This window comes from Scatophagus argus, chromosome 21, assembly GCF_020382885.2.
Source record: "Scatophagus argus isolate fScaArg1 chromosome 21, fScaArg1.pri, whole genome shotgun sequence".
Classification (NCBI taxonomy): domain Eukaryota; kingdom Metazoa; phylum Chordata; class Actinopteri; family Scatophagidae; genus Scatophagus; species Scatophagus argus.
Genome location: NC_058513.1, coordinates 3889766 through 3911693, shown reverse-complemented (window position 1 = coordinate 3911693; position 21928 = coordinate 3889766). Strand labels below are relative to the sequence as shown.

At 40.6% G+C, this 21928-nt stretch overlaps 1 protein-coding gene across 2 annotated transcripts; it reads right to left on the bottom strand.

Annotated features, from left to right (window-relative positions):
• Window positions 1-1428: 1428 nt before the first annotated feature.
• Window positions 1429-19977, bottom strand: LOC124052666 (SAP30 binding protein). Of its 2 annotated transcripts, none has more exons than XM_046377175.1 (11): window positions 19738-19977; window positions 18408-19487; window positions 17673-17782; window positions 15723-15767; window positions 12411-12450; window positions 7525-7613; window positions 4953-5044; window positions 4718-4830; window positions 4583-4641; window positions 3793-3883; window positions 1429-2298 (listed from the first exon to the last, which is right to left on the bottom strand). In XM_046377175.1, exons 2-11 carry the CDS (start codon window positions 18499-18501, stop codon window positions 2120-2122), a joined length of 912 nt encoding a protein of 303 aa, XP_046233131.1. In that variant the 5' UTR covers window positions 18502-19487; window positions 19738-19977; the 3' UTR covers window positions 1429-2119. The 2 variants fall into 2 exon arrangements, with proteins under 2 accessions (XP_046233131.1, XP_046233130.1); XM_046377174.1 differs by having other exon boundaries at window positions 1429-2301; window positions 19738-19976.
• Between the last annotated feature and the right edge of the window lie 1951 nt (window positions 19978-21928).

Genomic DNA, 21928 nt, shown 5'->3' with positions numbered 1-21928 from the left:
CTATTAAATGTTTAGCCATTTAGAGGAGCATCAAGGCCAACTAATTTTCAAGCATGCGAGGCAGCCCCGAGTGCATCACCTTTTCTCTACCGGAAAGGCACTGAAATAAGGTCATTTCATTGCATTTTCTCCATTTTAAGTGTATCCATGAAGTGCTGCATAACACTCTGTCCACTGGAAAGGGCGCCTTATTATGCTGTTTTGCATGTTGGGCCACCCTGGTTGGCACTTTATCATGTTTTATCTAGCACAAAGGGCACATTTGTGATGTTTTGTGCCCAACATGGGGGTATCAGAGGGGCACTCCACCAGAGCCTTGCAGTGTTAAGAGTACAGCTGAACTTTTTTTTAAGTAACAACTTCTGAAGGAACCATCCAACAGGGTGCACATACACTGTATTTGCTCCAGCCTATTTATCAAGATAAGATTTCCTTTATTGTCCCACAATGGGGAAATTCACAATTCTGCAGTGAAGATCTGTAGAACCCAATATGAATTCCACCACCGTGTCAGAGGGTTGTCTTGATGAAGGAATGTAGTTTTTAGTTTTTTTTCCTAATACTGTATTTGAATTCCAGGGTCTGCAGAAACATGTTGAGCTACAAGACTGTGAAAATTTTGCTCACCTAAATGCATGGCTAAGGTAATGGTTCACTGGCCAAATGAGTGTATGACACAGCTGAATGTCATAAATGACTCAGGGCTTTGGCACAATCTGCTCTCCAAACCTTGACTCTGTAGGGTCCAGTATCACACCCAGGACTCACTGGGGATTTGTCCTCTAAATAGCTGAAATTTTTTTAAAAAAAAAACATTAACAGAATTCTTGTTATGTTGAAGTAAATACAGGGTTAGGCTTAGATAAATACAAACTCAACATAACAAAGTAATCATAGCATATTTTTACTGTTTACTTAAAAGACTGCACCCGAATTCATTATCTTACAGCATGCAAGGATATGACAGAAATATCTGCAGCTAGTAACAACAGTAAACAAGTCAAGCGGGGGGAACTTTGGCCTGCGCACATTGTCCACTTCCACTCAGAGCGGTGCTTCACTACACTACACTGACCTCTTAAGGCACTCTGGACAGAAGTCAGATGTGGAGACTGAGGTGAGGACAAGCATATTTCAAAACTCCACCTGGAGAACACATGCGAGCAAGAAAGCCAAAAAAAAAAGATCCTTCAGACTCAATTCAGGTCAGTGCTTGCAGTTAGAAGAGCTTGTTCACATTGAAACTGGAGTCTCCTTTCATTCCTGTAGTAAAATACAAACATGTAATGCTTTGTTTAAAAAATAAGATACTCTTTTGTCCTCATCTGGCCCGTCTCACATTCCATGCGTAGAAGCAACCTTTGCTTTCGGTATGAAGTGACCTCAGTGTTGTGGCTTGTGGAAACACTAAACAGACAATAATCCATGTGAAAAGGCAATATCTGATCCATTTATTCACCTTGTCATCAAAACTTATGTACAAGTGTAAAAAAATCTTACCTTGGGGGACGTTAATATGCTAATGAAGACAAAAAAAAAAAATAGCTGAAGGAAAAGATGCACATGTCGGGTTGTTACACATAACTGCTACAGGAGGTGTGAAAATACTGCACCAGAAGTATGAATGAAAAAAATAAACACTTTTTTTTAAAAAGATATCTCTACAAGGTCTGTTTGGGACCCTTTTCCTTATGAAACCAATATCATCTGCTTGTTCCCTGTTTTAATCTAACAACTGTTGCCAACATATATATCTGTATATATATTAAAAAAAAACCAACAAAACAAAACAAAACAAAAACAAAAAGCAACTGAATGTCAGACGGGTCTGATCAGCATGACATCTGCAAGCATCACACTTTCAGATTCTCTTTGAGTATTTTCTCCAAACTGTGAATTTGGCTTTATGATGCAATAGTGCAGACACAATCCCAGAGAGAGAAGGCAGTAAAGTCTTTACATTAGTCCACACGGAGCACAGTGTCCATCAGTTCATTTGTCGTCTCCCTGCACCTTCGTACGTAGAAAATGAGCGCAGGACAACAGGTCTTCCAGCTTCGTGTCAGTCATTGTTTCGACTGCTAATTCTAATAAATATGACCCTGCCCATTCTCTGAGCTCACTGCTTCGCCTTCTTTAGGATGGTTCCCACTGCCGAGATGACAGTAGTCTTGGTGCCGCTGGCAGTGGTCGTCACTGAGACGACAGCCGGCAGGGTCGCCGTGGTGGTGATGATGGTGGGCTGGGCCAGGGTCACAGGGATTGCAGAGTCCCATTTGCTTTTCCTCTTCTGGGCCTCTGCTGATGAGAGTAAACAGAGGGGAGGAGTGAATGATGTGCGTACTGGGCTGTGTGGTACTGTGCGCTGAGGAAAGGCCTGACAGTGCTTGACTTCAGGGATGATTTTAGCTTTGTTTGTACTGTGGACACTCATTAAGTACAGACATGCAAGTTGAAGTTGCTGAAATGCCACAACAAACATAGGAATGCCCATAAGACTCCTAGGTAGCAAACAGATTTAAACAACGTTTTTACATTTGATCACAAGCATAATCTATCTGGCAAATCCTGTCCACTTTGTGGATGTTTTATGAGGAAAAGAACACACTCAATGTGTCTGCTAAACTTCATGGATTATTACGCATTATGTGCTCTGGTGAGAAATGGAAAATGGAAATATAATCTATGTTTTGTTTGGTTTTTTTTTTAAAGAAAACTCTACAAAGCTCCTTTAATCTAAATTTGTTTCATTATGATTTTTGAAGTGGAAATGCAACTGTCAGAAGTTAAAAGAATTAAACCCATTCATTGTCACCATCACTAAGCCTCCTATGGTACTAAACTACTGAAAAGAACAGTTTACAAAAGCGGGAGTCTAAACACAATGGATTAGTGAGCAGACGATGCTCCACGTGTAGAATGATGACATTTAATGCCCTGGACAAACCCTGTAGCCTCATTTAGCCACTTGTGAGCAACCGCAACATAAAAGATCCAAACTTCACAAATGGGGTATTTACCGATGTATTTTATGTTGCCGAACAAGATGTGAAAATCTCTTAAGGTTCTGTTAACCACAGAGCTTACTTTCAGGCATCCAACCAATAACCCATTCAAAATACCAACTGACTTCGAGACGAGGGAACAGGTGGTGCAAAAGTGTTGACTCATTTCCTGGTTTAAGGACTTATTCCTGCAGCACTCTTTGAACCCTGACTGAATAACTGATTTTTTTCTTCAAACTTCACGTCTTTCTGTTGCCTTTTCAGTCATGCACATACAGTATAATGTAATACAGTAAGATTTGAGACCAGGTTTTCTTTAATTAGTGACCACAGGTGCAAAGGAAAGTTGCCTAATCAACCTTGTTAATACTCCTGATAACTCTTCTCAGCAGTGTCAGAAATTATTTTATGGAACAGGGAATTTGATTCCTATACATTCACATATTGCATGAAAGCGTCTTGCGGGATATTTGTGTTGTGGTTTTTATATTGAGGGTTTGATGATTAGTCAGAAATTTTTGCAGCATGAGATGAAAGGACATTTTTATAGGTATGAGAGGAATTATTTCCAGAACTTTAAATCAGTTCATTTTCTCTGTGGGGAAAAAAAGACAATGATTACAGGACACCTGTCTTAAATTATTCTAAGGAATAAGGAACAAGACATCCATTTAATCTTTGTGCTGCTCAGTTCAGACTTGTGATGTAAAGGTTGATAGTTCCAACCAAGTAAGGAATGTATGTAACAAGGTGTGTTTCTGAACACTTCAGTAAACTTGGATGTTACCTGTAGCTGTGGTGGTGGTGCTGTTGCTGGTGGTGTTGGCTGCTGTGCTTGAGGGGTTGGTGCCTTTCTTAGTCCCCGTGACAAATTCAATCTGTGAAATGCACAGAAGGTCAGAGCATTTGTTTTAGTTCCTGGTGCTGTTCGACGTGTGACCGACTTTAACCAACAAAAACAATCTAAAGCTGCGGGTCACAGAGAAGCTCCAATGGAACATCTGGGCGCTGGCCGAGCTGCTCAAGGGCACATCAACAGCATTTGTCAGGCGAAGGGAAGAAAATGACTCACTCTTTTCATTCGGATTCATCCTTGCATCAGAATCCTACTCCTGTTATCTTAAGTCTGACTACATTTCATGGCAGAGAACAATTCCTGTAACTTACATGTTCATTCAAGTCCAGGTTCTGACTTAGGTGCAGATAGAGGAATCATGTTTCTGCTGATCACTGCAGACTCCTTCCACCCGACTATTATCTATCTGACATGCTATTTACCTCAGGATGACAACTTTAAGGGCAAAAGTCAAAGCAAAGCAAAAAAAAAAAAAAGCAGAGGGTGTTTTTAGGCAAATTTCTACTGAAGACGTTCAAAACCTGGTGACTAACAAATGAGCAAAGTAAAGCTGCGCTGCACTGGGCTGGGCCTAAGCTGCAGTTACGAGAGCTGAACTTGGCAGCGTGTCTGATGGAGGATGTAAAACAGAAATGAAGCACAGCTGGTGGAGACTTGCCCCTGACGCAGACAGAGAACAGAACTGGCAGCTGAAGAACCCTGTTTTGTTTTGTTGACTCACCTTGGTTCGCTCCTTCTTGGCTTTCTCCAGTTTGTCCATCTCAACTTTCTGAGCTTTGGCTGCGAGGATGAGACACATGCATGAGTGCTGAGTTCTTATCACACTGAGCTGTGAGGAAGAAGTCAAGCAGATTACCTAGAGCTTCATAGTAGGAGTCCTCTGACCAGCCATGAGGATCAAACATATCTTTTGGGTAGTTAGTTCCCAGTTCATCTATACTGCAGAACTGAATGAGCTTCTCGTAAATGCTAAAAAAAAGCCAGAGGAAAACCGAGTGGTTAATTTTTGTTTCGTAGGCAGAGAAAATGAATGGGCTTAATAGCACTTTGTGTGTGTGTTGGTTTGGGTGTGTTCTTCAGCTGTTCCATACCTTGGGTTTCTAAATTCTTTCTTTTTCTGTATGTGGCTGTTTGTGTCAAAATCTCCATGGAGCTTCCTCTCGTACAGCTTGTGGATCTTGTCCTGTTAGAAAACAAACAAACGGATGGATGAGGGACAGCAGGTCATCTCTCACTGTAAGAACATGAACACGTCTGCTTAGAGTCAGCTTCCCTCGCACTCTGCATCTAGCAGGTCACACTGACAATGTTTCCAAATAAACAAAACCTATATACGATCAGCTCTGCTCGAGCAGGGGTCAGTGTGAATGGAGCTACTGTGTATGAAGTCTCTCACACCTGTGGGAAATATTTGACAACCAGGTTCAACTGAGCCACAAGGAGCTGGCAGATGTAGCGGTGGAAAGGCTGCTAAAAATGAAAAGTCCTCCGATCAGACACACTACTGGCTGGAGGACAGCTCATGTCAGCCACCCCAAACCATTACAAAAAAAAATCACAAAAAATAAAAAGAAAGGAGTGATATGACTGCTCTGCCATCACCAGGATCAAGATTTGGTTTGATTTAAGCTTAAAAACAAACTTAAAGTTACATTCAGTGTTTCCTTTTAGCATGCTTTGTGTGCATTCCTGAAACCTTCCTACTAAAACATTTGCAGATTTATATTGTTCACATCTGCGTTTGGCTTCCTCTTCATTGACTTTGTTGGATAAACTGCTACGTTTCTTCGCTGGCTACCACAACCTACTCTCAGTGGATTAGCGTGAAACCAAGAGCAGGAATGTGTCGACTGGCCTGCTTGTTTGTGTATGTACACACTGCAACAAAACAGGAACGCACTGGTAAAAGCATCACTGTGCTTCAAGTGGTCAAAAGAGTACCTTTAAGGTTAGGAAAAAAAAAATGGCAGCCATGGCTAAAAGAAACCAACTAAAGCCGTGCCTAAGTATTAGAGTTGGATCAGATTATTTATGATCAATGATGATCAATTAATCAAGCAATTACGTTTTCCATTTCAATCGTTTATCCTATATACTACCATAAAGTACTCAGATTTTACTTTAAAATTGTCAGGGAAAGGCTACATCTGTTGAAACAGTTGTAAAATGTATTTTTGTGGTTCTGGGGGAGTTTAATGAAGTCTGAGAAAACAGCCCTAATGATGTCAACAGAGACTACAAATTTATAACATATAAACTGGGAAAGACGACGGCGCTCACAAAGAGGCCGTACGGGAGGAAGAGTGGCACTCTAGGGAAAATGTAGGATCTGGTCATTTTGAAGCTTGAGCCATAACAAGGATTAAAAGTCACAATATGTTGGCCTTATCTGCATCCATTGTGACTATTTATAAAAAAACAAACAAAAACAACCCCTGTCTCTTATGGGCCCTTCAACTCTGTGAAAGCTCAACATTAAATTAGTCTGTATAATTAAGTCTGCTCTAAAATCAGTGTAAGCTGGAAACAGGAAGTGAACAGACATCTCCCACGTGAGATGCTCTGTTAACCCAACTGTCCTTCCTATGATGTCCCACCACTTCTGTATTAGTTTCTGAGGGATAAGAGTCTTAACAGACACAGCAACTTGTGGTCCTCGTCAGGTAAATGTAAACAGACAGCTGATGCTGCTGTTTTTCTACAGACACATTTAAGCGTCTCAGAAGGCCTGAGCTCATGCACTCGGCCCGCCAGAACATCTCATGTTCTAATCTGAAGCAAAAGGCCTTTTGGAAACTGTTCGTAAAAGTGAATACATTTTAGCAAAGGACAGCAAAAAGAGCCACGTGACGTGTAAAGAACGTCTTCTAAGCGCATTCTAAACATACATGTGCCCCTCTATGACCTCAGGGCAGGGATATATACCAGGCTGTACTGGTGAAGGTGAATCATTAGTTGTTCATCTGACAGGTGGGGGGAGTGTCAGCCCGGCGGTCTCATTGCTGAGCTGTTCGCTTACTAATTCAGGCTTGTGTCCTGACCTGCCTTTGCCTCTCACAGAACAAATGTTATTGCAGTTGGATGCACCAGATGCAGAAAGAGAGCAGTGATGGTGATACTAAATTGATAGAAGATGACACCATGTGCTGCTTTAATTACAGGGGAAGAATTTATGTAGCCACCAGAATTTATTTTCAACCCCAGAGGGAACGAGCAAAACTTCGAAATGATTCACTTGGCGTTGAGAACAGGTTATTTTGGCTGCATCAAGATGACTCCGGATGATGCATCTTTTAAGCCTAAACACCCCAAACTTTAAACCTTGTAAATATGCCAAATGGGTGAGTACAGACTGTGCATCTTCTGATGGAACCAACATATTCTTCCACAAGCCTACCTGGAGTTTTTATCCAGCACATAAAACAAGCCTACAGACGTGCTAAAAACACACAACTCAGGTAACTAGGACACTTCTATCAAGCTTTCAGAAAATCCACAACCCCAACTGTAACCACATAGCCTCTCCCCTGTTCTGATTAGCAGACATAACATGAAAGCTGCTCGCAGAGGAATATTTCCTGCAAGTAAACAGTGCACTACAAGAAAAGCTTTGCAGTGAAAGTGTTGAGGTTAAATGATCGTGTGCAGAAGAGGCGTGTCTACCTGTAGTTGGCTCGAGCAGCGTCCAGGGGGCTCGGGGGGGATCCTGATCTCATCAGGTGACATGTTCCTCACCTTCTCGGAGAACAGAGCTGGCAAGAAGACAGAAGAAACATAAACATGAGCCCTTGTATGTTTTCACTTGTGTGGCTTTCCCTCTCTGCCCCGTCTTGCAGGTTTTCACATGCTGCATGAGGATTAGCTAAGAAACCACTGCTGAACAAAAGTAGTGAAGGAGGAGAACTGGATCTATTAGTGTTCGAATGGACCGATGACAAAATCAAATGGACAGTGGGATATGGATATGCACTGGAGAGCAACCTCAGTAAATGAAACAAAAGTTCACAATGTCATAGAAAAATATCTGAATTTGCCAGCATCCTGTAGTACATCACAGCCCTGCGTGTATGCCAGTGGTTTTATAGGGCAGTGTGGTAGGAGCAGTACACGTCCCAGGCAGGGAGTGGCTGTTGTCGGGACTTGTGAGAAGAAGGGAGGCTCCCCTCCCCTCCTCGTACCCTCCATTTGGACCCGTCCCTTGTTTTGCTCTCCATGCTCCACTTGTCTCTCTCTCTGCTTTCTCTGACTGCAGGCCAAGCATTCCTTCAGTGTCACTCTTACCCCCGTCAAACAGCCTTTACAGTCATTCAGCCCTATCAATCACGCGCTGAATAAGTGCTGCAAGCTGTGTGTGCATGTTAGCCTGTGTGTGTACGTGTACAAATACAGAAGCTTATCCCTTCTGGCATTCTGTGCAGATCGTTGACAAGTAGAAACTTGACTGGACATGAGAAGATAATTTTCTCAATTGCTGTGTTTTAGCTTAGCTTTGCTGAACACTTACAAAACATAAGAGGAAAATTCCACACTCACATAACTCTTACACTGTTAGGTATCAGCCATCAGTGGTGTGATGTATCAAGGAGAATTTTGTTTTGCTCTTTAACTACACCATTCACTTTTATGATTTCCAACATTTCTTAGTGTCTTTCAATAAACCCCTAACTTAGCCTGGGGATCACAACTTCGTTCAATCAGACCAATTGCCACAGGTGTATAAAAATCAAGCACCAAGTCAAATACAAACATTTGTGAAGACAATGGGTTGTTCTGATGAGCTCAGTGAATTCAAACATAGTACTGATAGAACTGCACCTTTGCAATAAGTCAGTTTGAATTCAGAATTTTTATCCCTGCGAGATATTCCAGTCAACTGTAAGTGGTACTGTTGGCAAGCGGAAGCTTTTAGGAACAGCAGCAACAAGCAACAAAATGGAACAACATCAGTGTCTGACCTCACAAATGCTCTACTGCATGGATGAGCAAAAATTCCCACAGAAACACTCTGAAATCTTGTGGAAAGTCTTTCTAGAAGAGTGGCAGCTGTTATGGCTGCAAAGCTGTCTTTGGATTTAGAATGCAATGTCATTAAAGTCCCTGTTGGTCAGGTAATGGTCAGGTGTCCTAATACTTTTGTCCATGTAGTGTATCAACAACTGAAAACTTCGATATATTAGCATTAGCATGTCTTAAGGTGACTCTTAAATTTGTCAATTTAAAAGAAAAGATGTTTAGAAGCTAACATTTAGCATGCTAAACATGCATGCATGGGTAAATATAGGTATACTGGCTCGCATACAGAACAATCTATTTGTAAAAAGCTGATATTATCCAATATACTGCTCAGCTAATTTATTGTTTGAACTACAGAACTGAAATGTGTCTGTAGCGCCAACTGTGGAAAACTGTCCAGCACTGACATTCATGTTCGGCAGCTGTGCCACATGCCGTCTCTTTATGCTGGCCACAGGATGTCTGTTGACAGTGAAACAGTCCTTGTCTGTGGGACTGTGCCAGACCTGAACCCTGAAGACCCCAGATAGGACGCTGTAATATACCGACACACTCTTTCTAGCAGTCCCTCCCCCCACTATCTTGTTTTCCTTGTTCTGCTGAACTCCCCTATGTCTAGGAAGTTCAAAGCAGGACCAGGACCTACCCGTCCAATTGCTTAATGGCTGATAAGGCTCAGGTTTACTTTCCCTACCGTGGAAGAGGAGGGGCAGGGCGTTGCCGTTGTTGGCTAGACCCATAACTAAGCAGGTATGTATGTGTGTATGCAGGCTCGCACGCATTTATAACAGCAAAAAGTGGGCAGGTATGCAGTTACATGAAAATAAATGGTTCCACGCGTGTAAACCCAATGCAGAAAAAGAAAACCTGTAGCCTCCAACAATAAAAAAAAAAGAAAAGAAAAAAAAGAAAAACCAGACAAGGCAAGTCAGATGAGTCACAGGCATTAGAGGGTAGCTTGGTTGTTCATTTAACTCTCTCACAGACACACACCTGCACACACTGTCACAGACAATTACACGTTGTAGCTGCAACAGGGGTTTAGCATCGTGGAAGCTTGCTAATCCACTTTAGACAACAGCAGATTTAGTTGATAATTTTGTAGCCTTGTTGTACAAACTATCATTTAAACACCAAAATAAACTCTGTAGCCATCCACAGGAGCAGAGGAAGTCTGAATAAATCACAGCCTTTGTAATAAACATGCCTGTTAATAATTCAGCTCAGTGTGAGAGGAATACTGTCATATAACAGCAGCACTATCAGAAAGGACATGTAGACACAGTAATACACAGACAGAGAAAAGATTATATTCTGCAGAAAAATTACCATCTGTCCTGCAGAAAACCATACAGAAAGTCACAATCTGTGCCCTGCGGGTCTTTTCTGGACAGACGGACACTGTCTGCCCCTTCAGCGAACAGACAAAGAGCTGTCTTCAGCCTGCCGACAGAGCCCTTCTGCCAGACACGCTGTGACATTTACTGACAGGCGAGACGGAGCTCCGCTGCAGTAATGTCAAGTGTCCAGGCCCGAGCTATGAGTCACATTACATGGCCATTTTGACAACTAAAAATTGCTCTGGTGCATTTCCCTTTCCTTTGCGACTTTTTTTTTCTTGACTCTGGGGTCAGAGGCCAACAAGTTCTCTCAGATACTGCTGTCTCTCCCATGGACTGAGTCCAAAGGAAGGCTTCTTACATGTTTAGGCTTCTCACTGGTTTTAACAAACCACAACACATCACCCTGATCCTAGCCTCTCTTCACTGGCTGCCAGTCCATTTTAGAATTGATTTTAAGACCTTACTGATCACTTTTACAGCACGTATGGGTCTGGCTCCAAGTTATATAACAGAGTTGTTGACCCCTGTGAGTCAGCCTGAAGCCTGAGAGCCTCGGGTGGGAACCTTACTGTCATTCCAAAGTCTAGGTTAAAAACTAAAGGTGACCGGGATTTTGCTGTCAGAGCCCATTGGCCCCTTCCTGAGGAGATAAGCTTACAGGGTCAGTGACTTCTTTTAAATCACTTCTCCAAACACACTTTTACAGACTTTATTGGTACTAAATTATATTTCTCCTTTTTATCTATTATTTTCTATGTTTTGTTTATTGCATTCTATTCAGTGTGGTTTTGGTTTTAATGATTGTTAAGCACTTTGGAAACCTGGTTTTTGAAAGATGCTATATAAATAAACTTATTATTATTATTTAAACTTTTCAACACAAAATGGCAACATGTGAAGATGCATAAAAACATAACACTGGGACATTCCTTTCAAAATAAAATGATTTATCCAATCAATCATATTGTTTTAATTGTAATCACTTCTACACTCCTATTGCAACATATTGTATGCGTTGCTTTTCCAAGTGTTATTTTGCAGTCAGATGATGATGGAGTGCTGCATTGCATCACATGTACAATCATCTGCATCCAGCTATAAGCCCGTACAAACAAACAGCAGAGAGGGAACTGCTGCTGCCAAAAGTGACTGCTCTAACGGTGCAGTGTGAGAAACGCCGCTCCCTCTATCACTCATATCCTGTATGATTTGATGCTCACTTGCACACCTGGACGGGTCAGTCATTACTCACTAACCACTGCTGGCTCTCTGGGTTAGACCTTCATAACCCATCTGTCACTCAGTTGACAAAGAGACGCCTGTAACTCACCTGGGTCCTCTAAGTGATTCATACATTTACTGCAACAACACACAAATGGCATAATAAAAATTAAAATGTGACTCTTCTGCTGTCTCTTACTGTATATTTGTTTTATAATACACATCCGGAAAAGTCTGTTGTATGGTGCTTCTTATCATCAAAGACTATAACGATACTTTCCGCATTCCATACAGGTTACCACTCAGCCCATTGGCTCCTTCTAAAGATGGCTCACTATTTGTGACTAGAATTAATGTCGTGCAGTTGTATATTTCCACGTGACAGACTACCTGTCCAGACTTACATATGCGGTGAAGACTTTAAAGATGTTTATGACACATGATTCCAATGAATAATATCCAGTGGAGGATAGAGGACTGATAGAGAGCTTCATCACAAGGTGCAACAACAATCACCTGAAGCTCAGTATCAGCCAAACCAATGAACCCATCACCATCAGTATGTTTGTTGCTGCAAAGAAGCTACAGCTTCTAGAACACAATGCTTCACACACAGCTTCAAGATCTGTACAATCAGCACACCTTCAACGTGGACACCCAAAATTAGTGTCACCAATTTAGTATCAAAATTGACACAATGAGCTTCCTAGCTGCCGTAGCTTACAGCAGTGATAGCGTCTTCTACAGGTCTGAAGGTACTGACTGAATCTCCATCAAAAAGACCTCCTGCAGCATAACCCACTGTCGCACCAATGAAGAGTTGGATACACACCCAATGCTTGTTAGTAGGAGCAATTTAGTGTTGGTTTGAATCTTTTCATGGGATTTGTTGACAACAAGCACCAGCCTTACCCTTTAAGAGTTGGTCAAATATATACATGTACATGCTTAAGTGTATGCATGTGTACTCACCAACTAGTTCATTGGGGTCCTTACTTTCTGCTTCTGAAATCTGTAAAAGAGAAAAAGAGAGATACATGGAATATTTAGGTCTCCTTTACACAGGGTAATCTAATCATCAACCTTTGGTGGAGGGAAATAACAACAACATGAGAGGTGGGTATTATTAAACCATGTCCCCACTTGGATATAGTTAATTACAGTGGATTATAAGTGGGCTGCTGAAGTGAACTGGCATTTATTGTGAGAGACATTAAGCTAGGAAAAAAACAAAAAGAAAAGTCATTCTATTTATACCTGAAATGTATAAATCAAACAGGTGCTAATGTGAGAGACTGCACAGAACAAGTTGAGAAGTTGAGAAGAGAATGGTTTCGAAGAAGAAACAAAAACCAGAATAGTAAATCCTGGCTCCAGTGAATGCTTGAGCCCAGCAGGAGGAGGAGTCTTGTATAGCCTCTAAACTATGTTGCCTGCTGTGCCAGCACTGTGGGCACGACACAGGTTCAGAACAAATGGAACAGTGCTGTTATTCACAGGCATCACATCATCATCTAGCAACTGCATGGGCACATCAAAGCATTGTCCTGAAGCTGATCGAAACACAAGGAGGAGGAGGAGGAGGAGGAGGTGGAAAGACATGGAAGCTTAGCAGAGTATGTTAGTAGAAATCCAAACTAAAAATACAAATAAATAAATAAGTGGCACCTGCTGTTTGAGACAGAACCAAGAAATCACTTTTCACATCATTTCTTTCCCATCTGGTCATCACAGGAGGTTTAGGGGTCATTTTATGCTGTAAGGCTGCAACACTGGGGCTGCTACGATTGTTATGAATGCATCTTCAAGAGTTTATGAGTAAAGAATTTTAATTCACTTCTAGTTCAAGCTGCCTTCTTCCAAACACAACCTTGTCAGGAATAATTAAACACAATGCATTCTGTTAAATACATCAAAAACAACGCAGGTGTTAAGAGCACTGGCTTGCTTCCCTGTAAACTGTTGATCTTCACCTGAACATGTGGAAAAAGAAAAGATAACATTTAGCTGTTCTTCTGAATGCCTAACTGCTGTCATCAAAATGTCAACTTGAGACAAGCCTTTCAAAGGTTTCGGTCACATTTCGATTGCGACAAAATAACTGTTTACTGAATTTGAGACCACACTATAAAAATAACAAATCAAGCTGATCATCTATTTTTGCATCTTCTCATTTCAGCTCCTGTATGTACTGTACACGTCATCTAGCCATCTGTCTTACACACACACACACACACACACACACACAGGAGCCAGATGGATTTGTAACCACTCTAACTAAGCACATACCCAAAGTCACAACACATCTTTTTTTTTTAGACTTAACATTTGGAGCATAAGCCTGCATTTCAAACTGGAGGTGTGGGGTATGAAAGTGGGCATTCAATAGGCAGTGAGGGTTTAATAGAGAGAAAAAGTCCCTCCTCTTCTGGTATCTCCTGGGGAACTTTCAGGAAAAAAATAATCTGTACAGTAGTTTATGGCAGGAAACAAATAATGTTTGTCAATTTAAAAAGTAATTTTGTCTCAAGTCTCAGTTAGTATCATTTAGTTTTATGTGAAATAGTTTAGTGAACTGTATCTGTTGTCTCTCAAAATATACATCACCAACAAGGTCATTACCCTGGCACAGAAAAACATTAAAAAGGGTCAAAATCACTATGTCTGGTCATGGGTTTTGGTGAGTGTTACAAATGAGGTGAGATCACTTAGGCCTTAGTGTGTGTATTTTCACAGTCTCAGACTTGAACTGTTTGTTGACAAGCTGCAACTTGAGTTCATCATATGTGTAATTCAGTTCAATTCCAACTTGCTTGAATTTAAATGTGTAGCACTAAATTAGGACTATAAGATAAGGCCAGTTTTAAATAGTGTGTCCTTTATGGAGAGTAGACAGATGGAGAAGATGGTCTCTTCCCTCACTGTCATACAGGAAAAACAGATTCTAGATGCTATGCTAGCAGCTCTGTGTGGCTGTACTAATGCACAGTGTTGCTTTGAGCTAAATCCTGACATTATCACTAACTTGCTCACACTGACAATGCTAACATGCTGATCTTTATCAAGTTTCCCCATCATAGTTTAGCTTGTTAGCATGCTAACAATTAGCAGTAAACATAAGTAAACCTAAGGCTGATGTCTTTTTGATACTGTTAAACCAAGACTAACACTACAAAAGGGCCCGTTGGCTTGAGCTCTGATATCACAGCACTGTTTGCAATTCAGCAGACAATTTCACCACCGTAAATGTTTAAATGGCATTTAAGTCAATCTAAATCAGGTAACTCCCAATAAACAATATGCCAAATCAGCGCATGTTCCCAGTGTAACTGGGTGAGTATTCAATCGCTTCTGGCTATAGAAGTATTGTGCAGAGACCTACAGTTAGCCAGAACTATATCAAAACACCAACCTGCAGCTGCAAGAAATAATAATTAAAATAATAATAAATGCTAACCTAAACCAAAACAGTCAACATAAGATTAAACATCAGTCTTCTGCTGCTACAGGCTACATTACCTATGACATATCAGTCAACTCCTGAGGGCTGACTAACAACCGCATCAGTCAGTACCCAACAGTGATTCCATGACTTCCCTGAAAATGTTTCTCTTCCTTTGGAATAATGCTGCACGTGTCAATACATGCAGATATTGGGAAATCATATCATGATGCACAGTGTTACAATTACCATCACTAAATCCTTACACCTTTAAAGCTGTTATCTTTGCTTCATGACATGGCACTCTGAAGAGACAAAGCTTAAATACAGCTTCTTATCAGATTGTGATTAGTCAAAGAAACGCTGTAAATCAAAGTCTCAGACAGAGCAGACACTCACTGCACAGCATTGTTTCTGCTTGTTAGGTTTGTGACTCACTCTCACTCTATTGACCTGTACCAAACAGTGCAGCAGGAAGCTGCCGTGCTGTTCCGCACATGTAATTTTAAAACGCATACACACACAGGGTGGGGTTAGTGTGGCATGCAGGTCCAAGCAGTGCACTCTCACATCAGAAGAAGTTTAACACTCACATTATGATGCACTAGTCAAGCAGCTCAGAGCAAACTTTAAGTCACTAACCTGGCCTTACGCCTATATATAATACCTCATTTGTTATTCGAGCATTCATGTGACAGAAATAAACCCACAGCACCATCTAGTGGTCATGCTCCTTCATAGCATGTGGTGGCAACTTTATAAGTGCTGGCCCTTCAGGCTAGTGACAAAACAAATTAATCAGGATTGATCCTCCATCCCACACCAGGTGGGTGTTCAAATACCTCAACATCATCTGCGTCCCTCCCCTCGTCAGATTCGTCCATTTCCTATAAAAACAAAAATGCAGAAGGTTAACACCCTAAGGCTCGAAAGGGACCAAGCAGCACAACAGATCGGACGACAAACAGCAGTCGTCAAAGAACTGCAGAACTGCTGAGCCTTTCTGATGTTTTACACTAGCTATAGTGTTAAAGGAGAATTCCAAACATTTTGGGGTATGTGGTTGAAGCCTCAATTTATTCGTCATGATTAGTATAATCAATCTGTGAGTAAAATCAATTAGTGAAAATAATTTCTTCTGTGGCTCTGCAGCAAAATTTCTGTTCAACAGGTTTTCATTTTGTCCTTTATTATTTATTTATTTACAAGACAGCAAAGGCAGACAGAAACAAGTGATAGCAGCCATCAGACATTTACTACGAACCACCAACGCACTTCCAGGGAGGCTTCCTAAGTCTGAAAAAATAACTCTGAGACTTCAAATGTGTAATTTTTATTGAAATGTCTGAACATGTCACTAATGTCCAACACTGCCAAAGGTCGATTTTAGTGGTGGGCAGTGTGAAGTTTTTAGATCAATCTTCAAAGTGTCCATGATCTACTTTTCAAGTAAATCCTAGAGATATTTAATGTCCTCTTACTTCTGTTTCCAAATATCATATAATCTCATTCACCAGCAGATCCACACTACATGAACAAACCAATAGAGTGATGTAACCAACTAGATGGCTATGGTGACTGAACAAAATATTTCATCTGGCTCTTCCATGGGTGATTTCTTGTAACTGATGCAATCTGAGTTACAGATAGCAAGATGGTGGATGAAGGACTTGTGCCAAAAAAGAACTATCTATAGTGCAATATGTGTTTTAGTGGTGCAAATAGAGAACATGCATCATTTCAAGTCTGGCTATAGTCTGCAATGCATTTCAAAACTGATTTAACAATTTAAATTGTGGATAAGAGAGTGATTAAACAGATCATGATACTATTCAGTTTCAGTTGTCTGGTGTCAGCTACATGAACAAAATATAAAAATATCCATCTAACCATATGGATTTTAGTTATAAAAAGTGAAAAAAAAAGTACTGCACTGTACCAGACAGTAAGGAACCTGTAATTATAAAAGGTTTGTTTGCTAACCCTTATTTTCATCTATTAATCTTCACTGGGTCAATAAACTGTTAAAAAACACCACAATTCCTAAGGCCCAAGGTGACATCCTCAGATGTAGCAGGCAATCTAAAAATATAATGGCATTTTGTATGGAGCCACATGCTGCAGTAACATTATTATCTGTATTTCTACTGCTGTTGTTGTATCTAATTTCATTCATGTTTTAGATTTAAAAAGACACACTGATCTTTTGTGACACCTAATTTTACTTAAGGCTTTATATAGAATAAAGGTTTTATTCACCTATGAAACAGTAATTACTGGATTGGATGGATAAATAACTACTGGAATTGATTAAATTGCTATAATAAAAAAATCAAGACGTAAAAGGTGAACAAAAGGAATTATAACCATTGTATACATAATAATACAGTCCTGCTTAACTGTGGCTGTGTATTACTAGTACTGGTAGTTATAGTGTTTTATGTCAATGGAGGTCAGGTGATAAAATCGCCCCTCACATTACACATCAGTAACAGAGGTGTACTGATGCCACTTTGGTGATTACACACGTCTCATTATGAATATGACGCAAGTACTGTCACAACCAAAAAAAGCATTGGTGTGAACTCTATGAGTCAGAGCACCACATCATCAAACATGTCAAAAAGCACCACATCTCTGACACCACACCAGTTGTGCTGTTTTTTTCTGTCACTTAATGAAATTCAACCAAACGTCAGTGGAACCAAATGGTCAGCAGAAATAAACCCCAGAGGATGGATTCTCACCATGAGAAACATGAGCTTTCAGAAATTCAGAACACAATTACTGACCGAGTTGCTTTCTCTGCTGTCTTCATCTCCAGAGCCCTTGTCATCTGCACCATCAGTTCTGTTCAGGTCATCATCACCATAGCCGTATACCAGACCTCCTCCACGCCCCCCTAGTGACAGACAGGAAGAGACATAGGGAGAACAGGAACACCACACAGAAAAAGCAGATGGCAGAGTCAGATAACCAGAAGAGACAAACAGCATCACTGGCAGCCAGTATTAGAAGAAGAAGAAGCAATGGGCATTTTGCTTTAAAATCAGCTTTAATGCAGGGCAGTCAGTCCAGCAGTGGATACAGGAAGGCATCATTAAAACACAATTCATCGAAAAATTTGGCAATATAATGTTACTACCCACACACACACACACAGCACTTATGATTTAAATACACACATTACATTACATTGATATGTGGGAAGAAATGAAACCAGTAACCGTACAGCAAAACAAAAGACTATTGATGTCGAGACCCTCACGATTTAATATCCATTACGAGAGAATAAACTAAACCAATAAGACACCGTTGGAATAACTTTACATGCCTGAACTGTGGATGTTCCCGGTTTTTACAAACAAGCCTTGAATATCTCCAGCATATCCTTTAAACTAGCTGCGTTAGCCACAAGCTAACGTTAGCTACCACATGAAAACACGGGGCAAGATTCGTGCAATAAAAGACCGCGTTTTTTAGCCACTACACGCAGAACCAGCGAAATTAATAAATTTATTATATACCTGTCTCTTCTACTTCGGGGTCAGAGTCAGGCTCTGAATCGTCTCCATAGTCTGCCAAAGACGAGAGTAGAGCACTCTTTTTACCGCTCGCCATTGCTGTATGTGTCGCACAAACGCCAGGTCGCAGAATAAAAACGTCAGTGAAATTGCATTGCGTAGCACCAGAGTAGCACTGGGAGATGTAGTTCTAATGTTATTTGGAGGTCTGTAGTATGCGGATTGTGACACGTAATTATTTATTAACATCTGAACATTGTTAAATGTCCGCTGTTGTTAAATAATCACCACTTAAATACGCCTATCCGTGTTTTATATTTATTTTATATGCTGCTACAACGCAAATAAAATAGGGATAAAAAACAAACAGAGACGGATATAACAATTTTCAGGCTAAAATACACCTATGGTTAGAAATGCTAGTAACCTTTACTTCAACAGTAGCAGTTCACTGTATTTGTGCATTTCTATATGTGAAGCACAAAAAACACAGAAGTCATTAAGCTGTAAATGCACCTGGACTGCCTGGAACATCAATGACTTGTGTCTTTTTTCATGAAGTAGCTTTTATGTCGCTGATATAGATAGACACACATTTTTGATTGAGTATTTAATAATCATATCAAGTCCAGGTACTACTAATCAATGAGAGAATTATTTTACATAAAGTTAATAAAAAAGTTGTTTGATTTGATATCAACCAGTACAAATACAGCAATGGAAAACAGCAAAGAAATGTCAACACTACAAAAGTTATGACATATAACAATGGAAAAACCCAGGGTTCAATCGGTTGGACAGCAAAATTTAAACAAATTTTGTCAACATTCATTCCTTCAGTTCCTTTCATGTGTCTAAATCACCCCGTCCTTCTGTGTCTTCCTCTTCTTCTTCTGGTTCACTACTTGTCCTCCACAGCAGCATCCATACAGCAGAGCAAAGACAACCAGAGACAGAACTGTCAACACAAACAGTCCTATGACCACAATACCGCCCTGTGACCATGGCCCCATGTGCAGCCGATACAGGAACCATTCCACCAAGTCCCCAGGTGACCCTGTGGGTCTCAGCTGCTCTAGTACACTGCAAAGGGAGACACAAACCAGTTGAACACACAAGTGGAGAAATAAACACTGATGAGATAATGTAAGTGCATAACAGTGGTAACCACTAATAATGTTTGGCGCTACATTATTTGCCCGATAATAAAATATCTGAAACAAATATAAAGCAATCAGAAAAGCTAACACATTTTTTAATTAGAACATTCCCATAGACACCTGCTGATGTTAAAATCAATTGTTAGCAAACACATTCCCGTTTCGAAACTCACCTCTCCACCGCCATGTCCTCCCAAATGATCTTCTCACGGCTCAGTGACTCCCAACAGCGTGTGGATATAATGTAGGGTGTAAGAACAGATGGTTTCAGCCTCTTTTCGCAGTCCTGGAACAATCTGACTATAATCCAAACATTTTCAGTTTGGGCACAGACAAGACTGTCTATAATCCTTACTCTCCGCCCAAGGTTACACTTTCAGTTGCTCAGTGTGGGCAGGGCAACACAAACTGCAACTGTTCCTGGTTAATGTTTACTTGTGATATTGACTGTTGTAGGCAAAAGAGAGATCTGGCGATAAGACAGGCAAACAATTGTGCAGTGTTTTACTGGTCTTATTTGCATCAAATCTTATTTTGTGGAGATCATATCACGCTTTAACATATAGATAAATCTTTACATTGACCCTACAAAAATGAACAAGTCATAATGATACCTTTTTTTATATACTGAACATTTATTACATTTACGTTACATCCACAAATGTAACACTGCATTACCTCCGTAAAAAAGACAAAAATACATTTCTATGTTGCACTATAATGAGAATACACTTGTAACTCTTGCACTGACAATGAACAGCTCTTATTTTACATTGGCACAATTTGCTAAAGAAAAAACCCCCCAAAAAAACTCTTCACCAGACCAGCAGATGGCGCTCTGTCTTCTTATACCAACGTGTTTCTGCTAAAAACATGAAACTAACTAACACAGACTTACACGAGCATTTTCCATGTTGTTTTCCACATTTCTGGTGAATATTAACAAAATACCAACCCAGTTAATTTGTAATGTCAGAGTAACTGTCACATTCAAACACATATCAGCATTCTTACTGTATCTTTTCATAGATTGCTCCACTGTGAAGTTTTTGTTCTTAGAAAGGGCTGCCACACAGTGTTTCATTGTCCTGCCCTGGAATGAATCTTGATGATATGTGTCACTCTGCTGATTTATATGGATTCCAGGGGCATGTCTGCCTAGCTGTGGATCCAGGCTTTATCCAAGGACATATCATGGAAATGTGTCCTTTTCTTTCCCTTGAATCTCCTTTGATTATTTCCTCTAAGAAATCGACAAACCTAAAAAAAAAAAAGAGGGATTTCTTGGTTAACTGTAAATGTATTGTGAGGGTGGTTACATGAAAGACGGAAGAAAGGATGGAGGTTGTATTTACTGATGGAGTCTTGTTCTTTGTCTCAGCTTCAGACAGGTTGGAGAGGCTGCACTCTGGAGCCCTGGTATTTTGGCTTTCCACAGCAGCAGCAATGGACGCAGGACAGCACGATCATGAAGAGAAACGTGGCTGAAAGGAGAGACGGGAGGGGCAGACAGAAGACACAGGGTGGAGGGGGATGGAGTTAAAGCTGCATGTAGCTATGATTTTATATTAACTATGGGTCAACTGACCATGTGTAATATGTTAATGGTCACTCATAGTGACGAACCCTACAGACACTCATCCCTGCATTTCCCCTCATCTCCATGAGGCATTTTATCCTCTTTCAGCTCATTGTTTTGCTTTGGTCGCCCACATCTTCACTGTTCTGGTTCACTTCCACTGTGCTTCTAACCGCAGCGGGTAGTCGGTTTCAGGGAAAAACCTCTGTTGAACAACTGTACTCTTTTATCTCTCTGTTTCCAAATGGCAGGCAGGCACAGTTAGCAACAAACCAAACAACATATTGGCACATCTGTAGGCTAAAGAGCGAGATTTTTCCCTTGGGAGCTGATGGAGCACCAACCAGAACTAAAGGAGAGTATTGGACTTAGTGAAAAAATACATCTACTCCCGTCCCATTTACAGCTCAGTTGGAGGGGTTTATCTCTCTATTTTAGACCATCATCCTTTAATCATTATTATATGGATCTCACTTGGTGCCAATATTGCATGTTCTGCATCACACTGCCTCTCTTATACATATCATGTAAATATCTTTTAGGTTTTACTCTTAAAGTATTCTATATTCTACTTTAATTTTCTACCTCTAGCATCGCACTGGAAAGCAAAGGAAGAATTTAAATGAGCAGAGAACTTGTTTCTTTACTGTGCACATGACAATAAAGGCTTTAAACCTTTCAATCCTCAATTTCTCATACTGTAGTTTACAAATAAAAACTCACCAACAAACAGGATGAGCACAAAGAAGGCTCCCAGCTCCAGAGGGTTGGCTTGCGGGAGACCC

Coding starts and splice junctions, on each gene's coding strand:
- LOC124052666 (XM_046377174.1), bottom strand. CDS start 18,501: ATGGCGAGCGGTAAAAAGAGTGCTCTACTCTCGTCTTTGGCAGACTAT. Junction 4,642..4,717: donor CTCCTACTATGAAGCTCTAG/GTAATCTGCTTG, acceptor TCATCCTCGCAG/CCAAAGCTCAGAAAGTTGAG. Junction 3,884..4,582: donor CCAAGAAGGAGCGAACCAAG/GTGAGTCAACAA, acceptor TGCATTTCACAG/ATTGAATTTGTCACGGGGAC.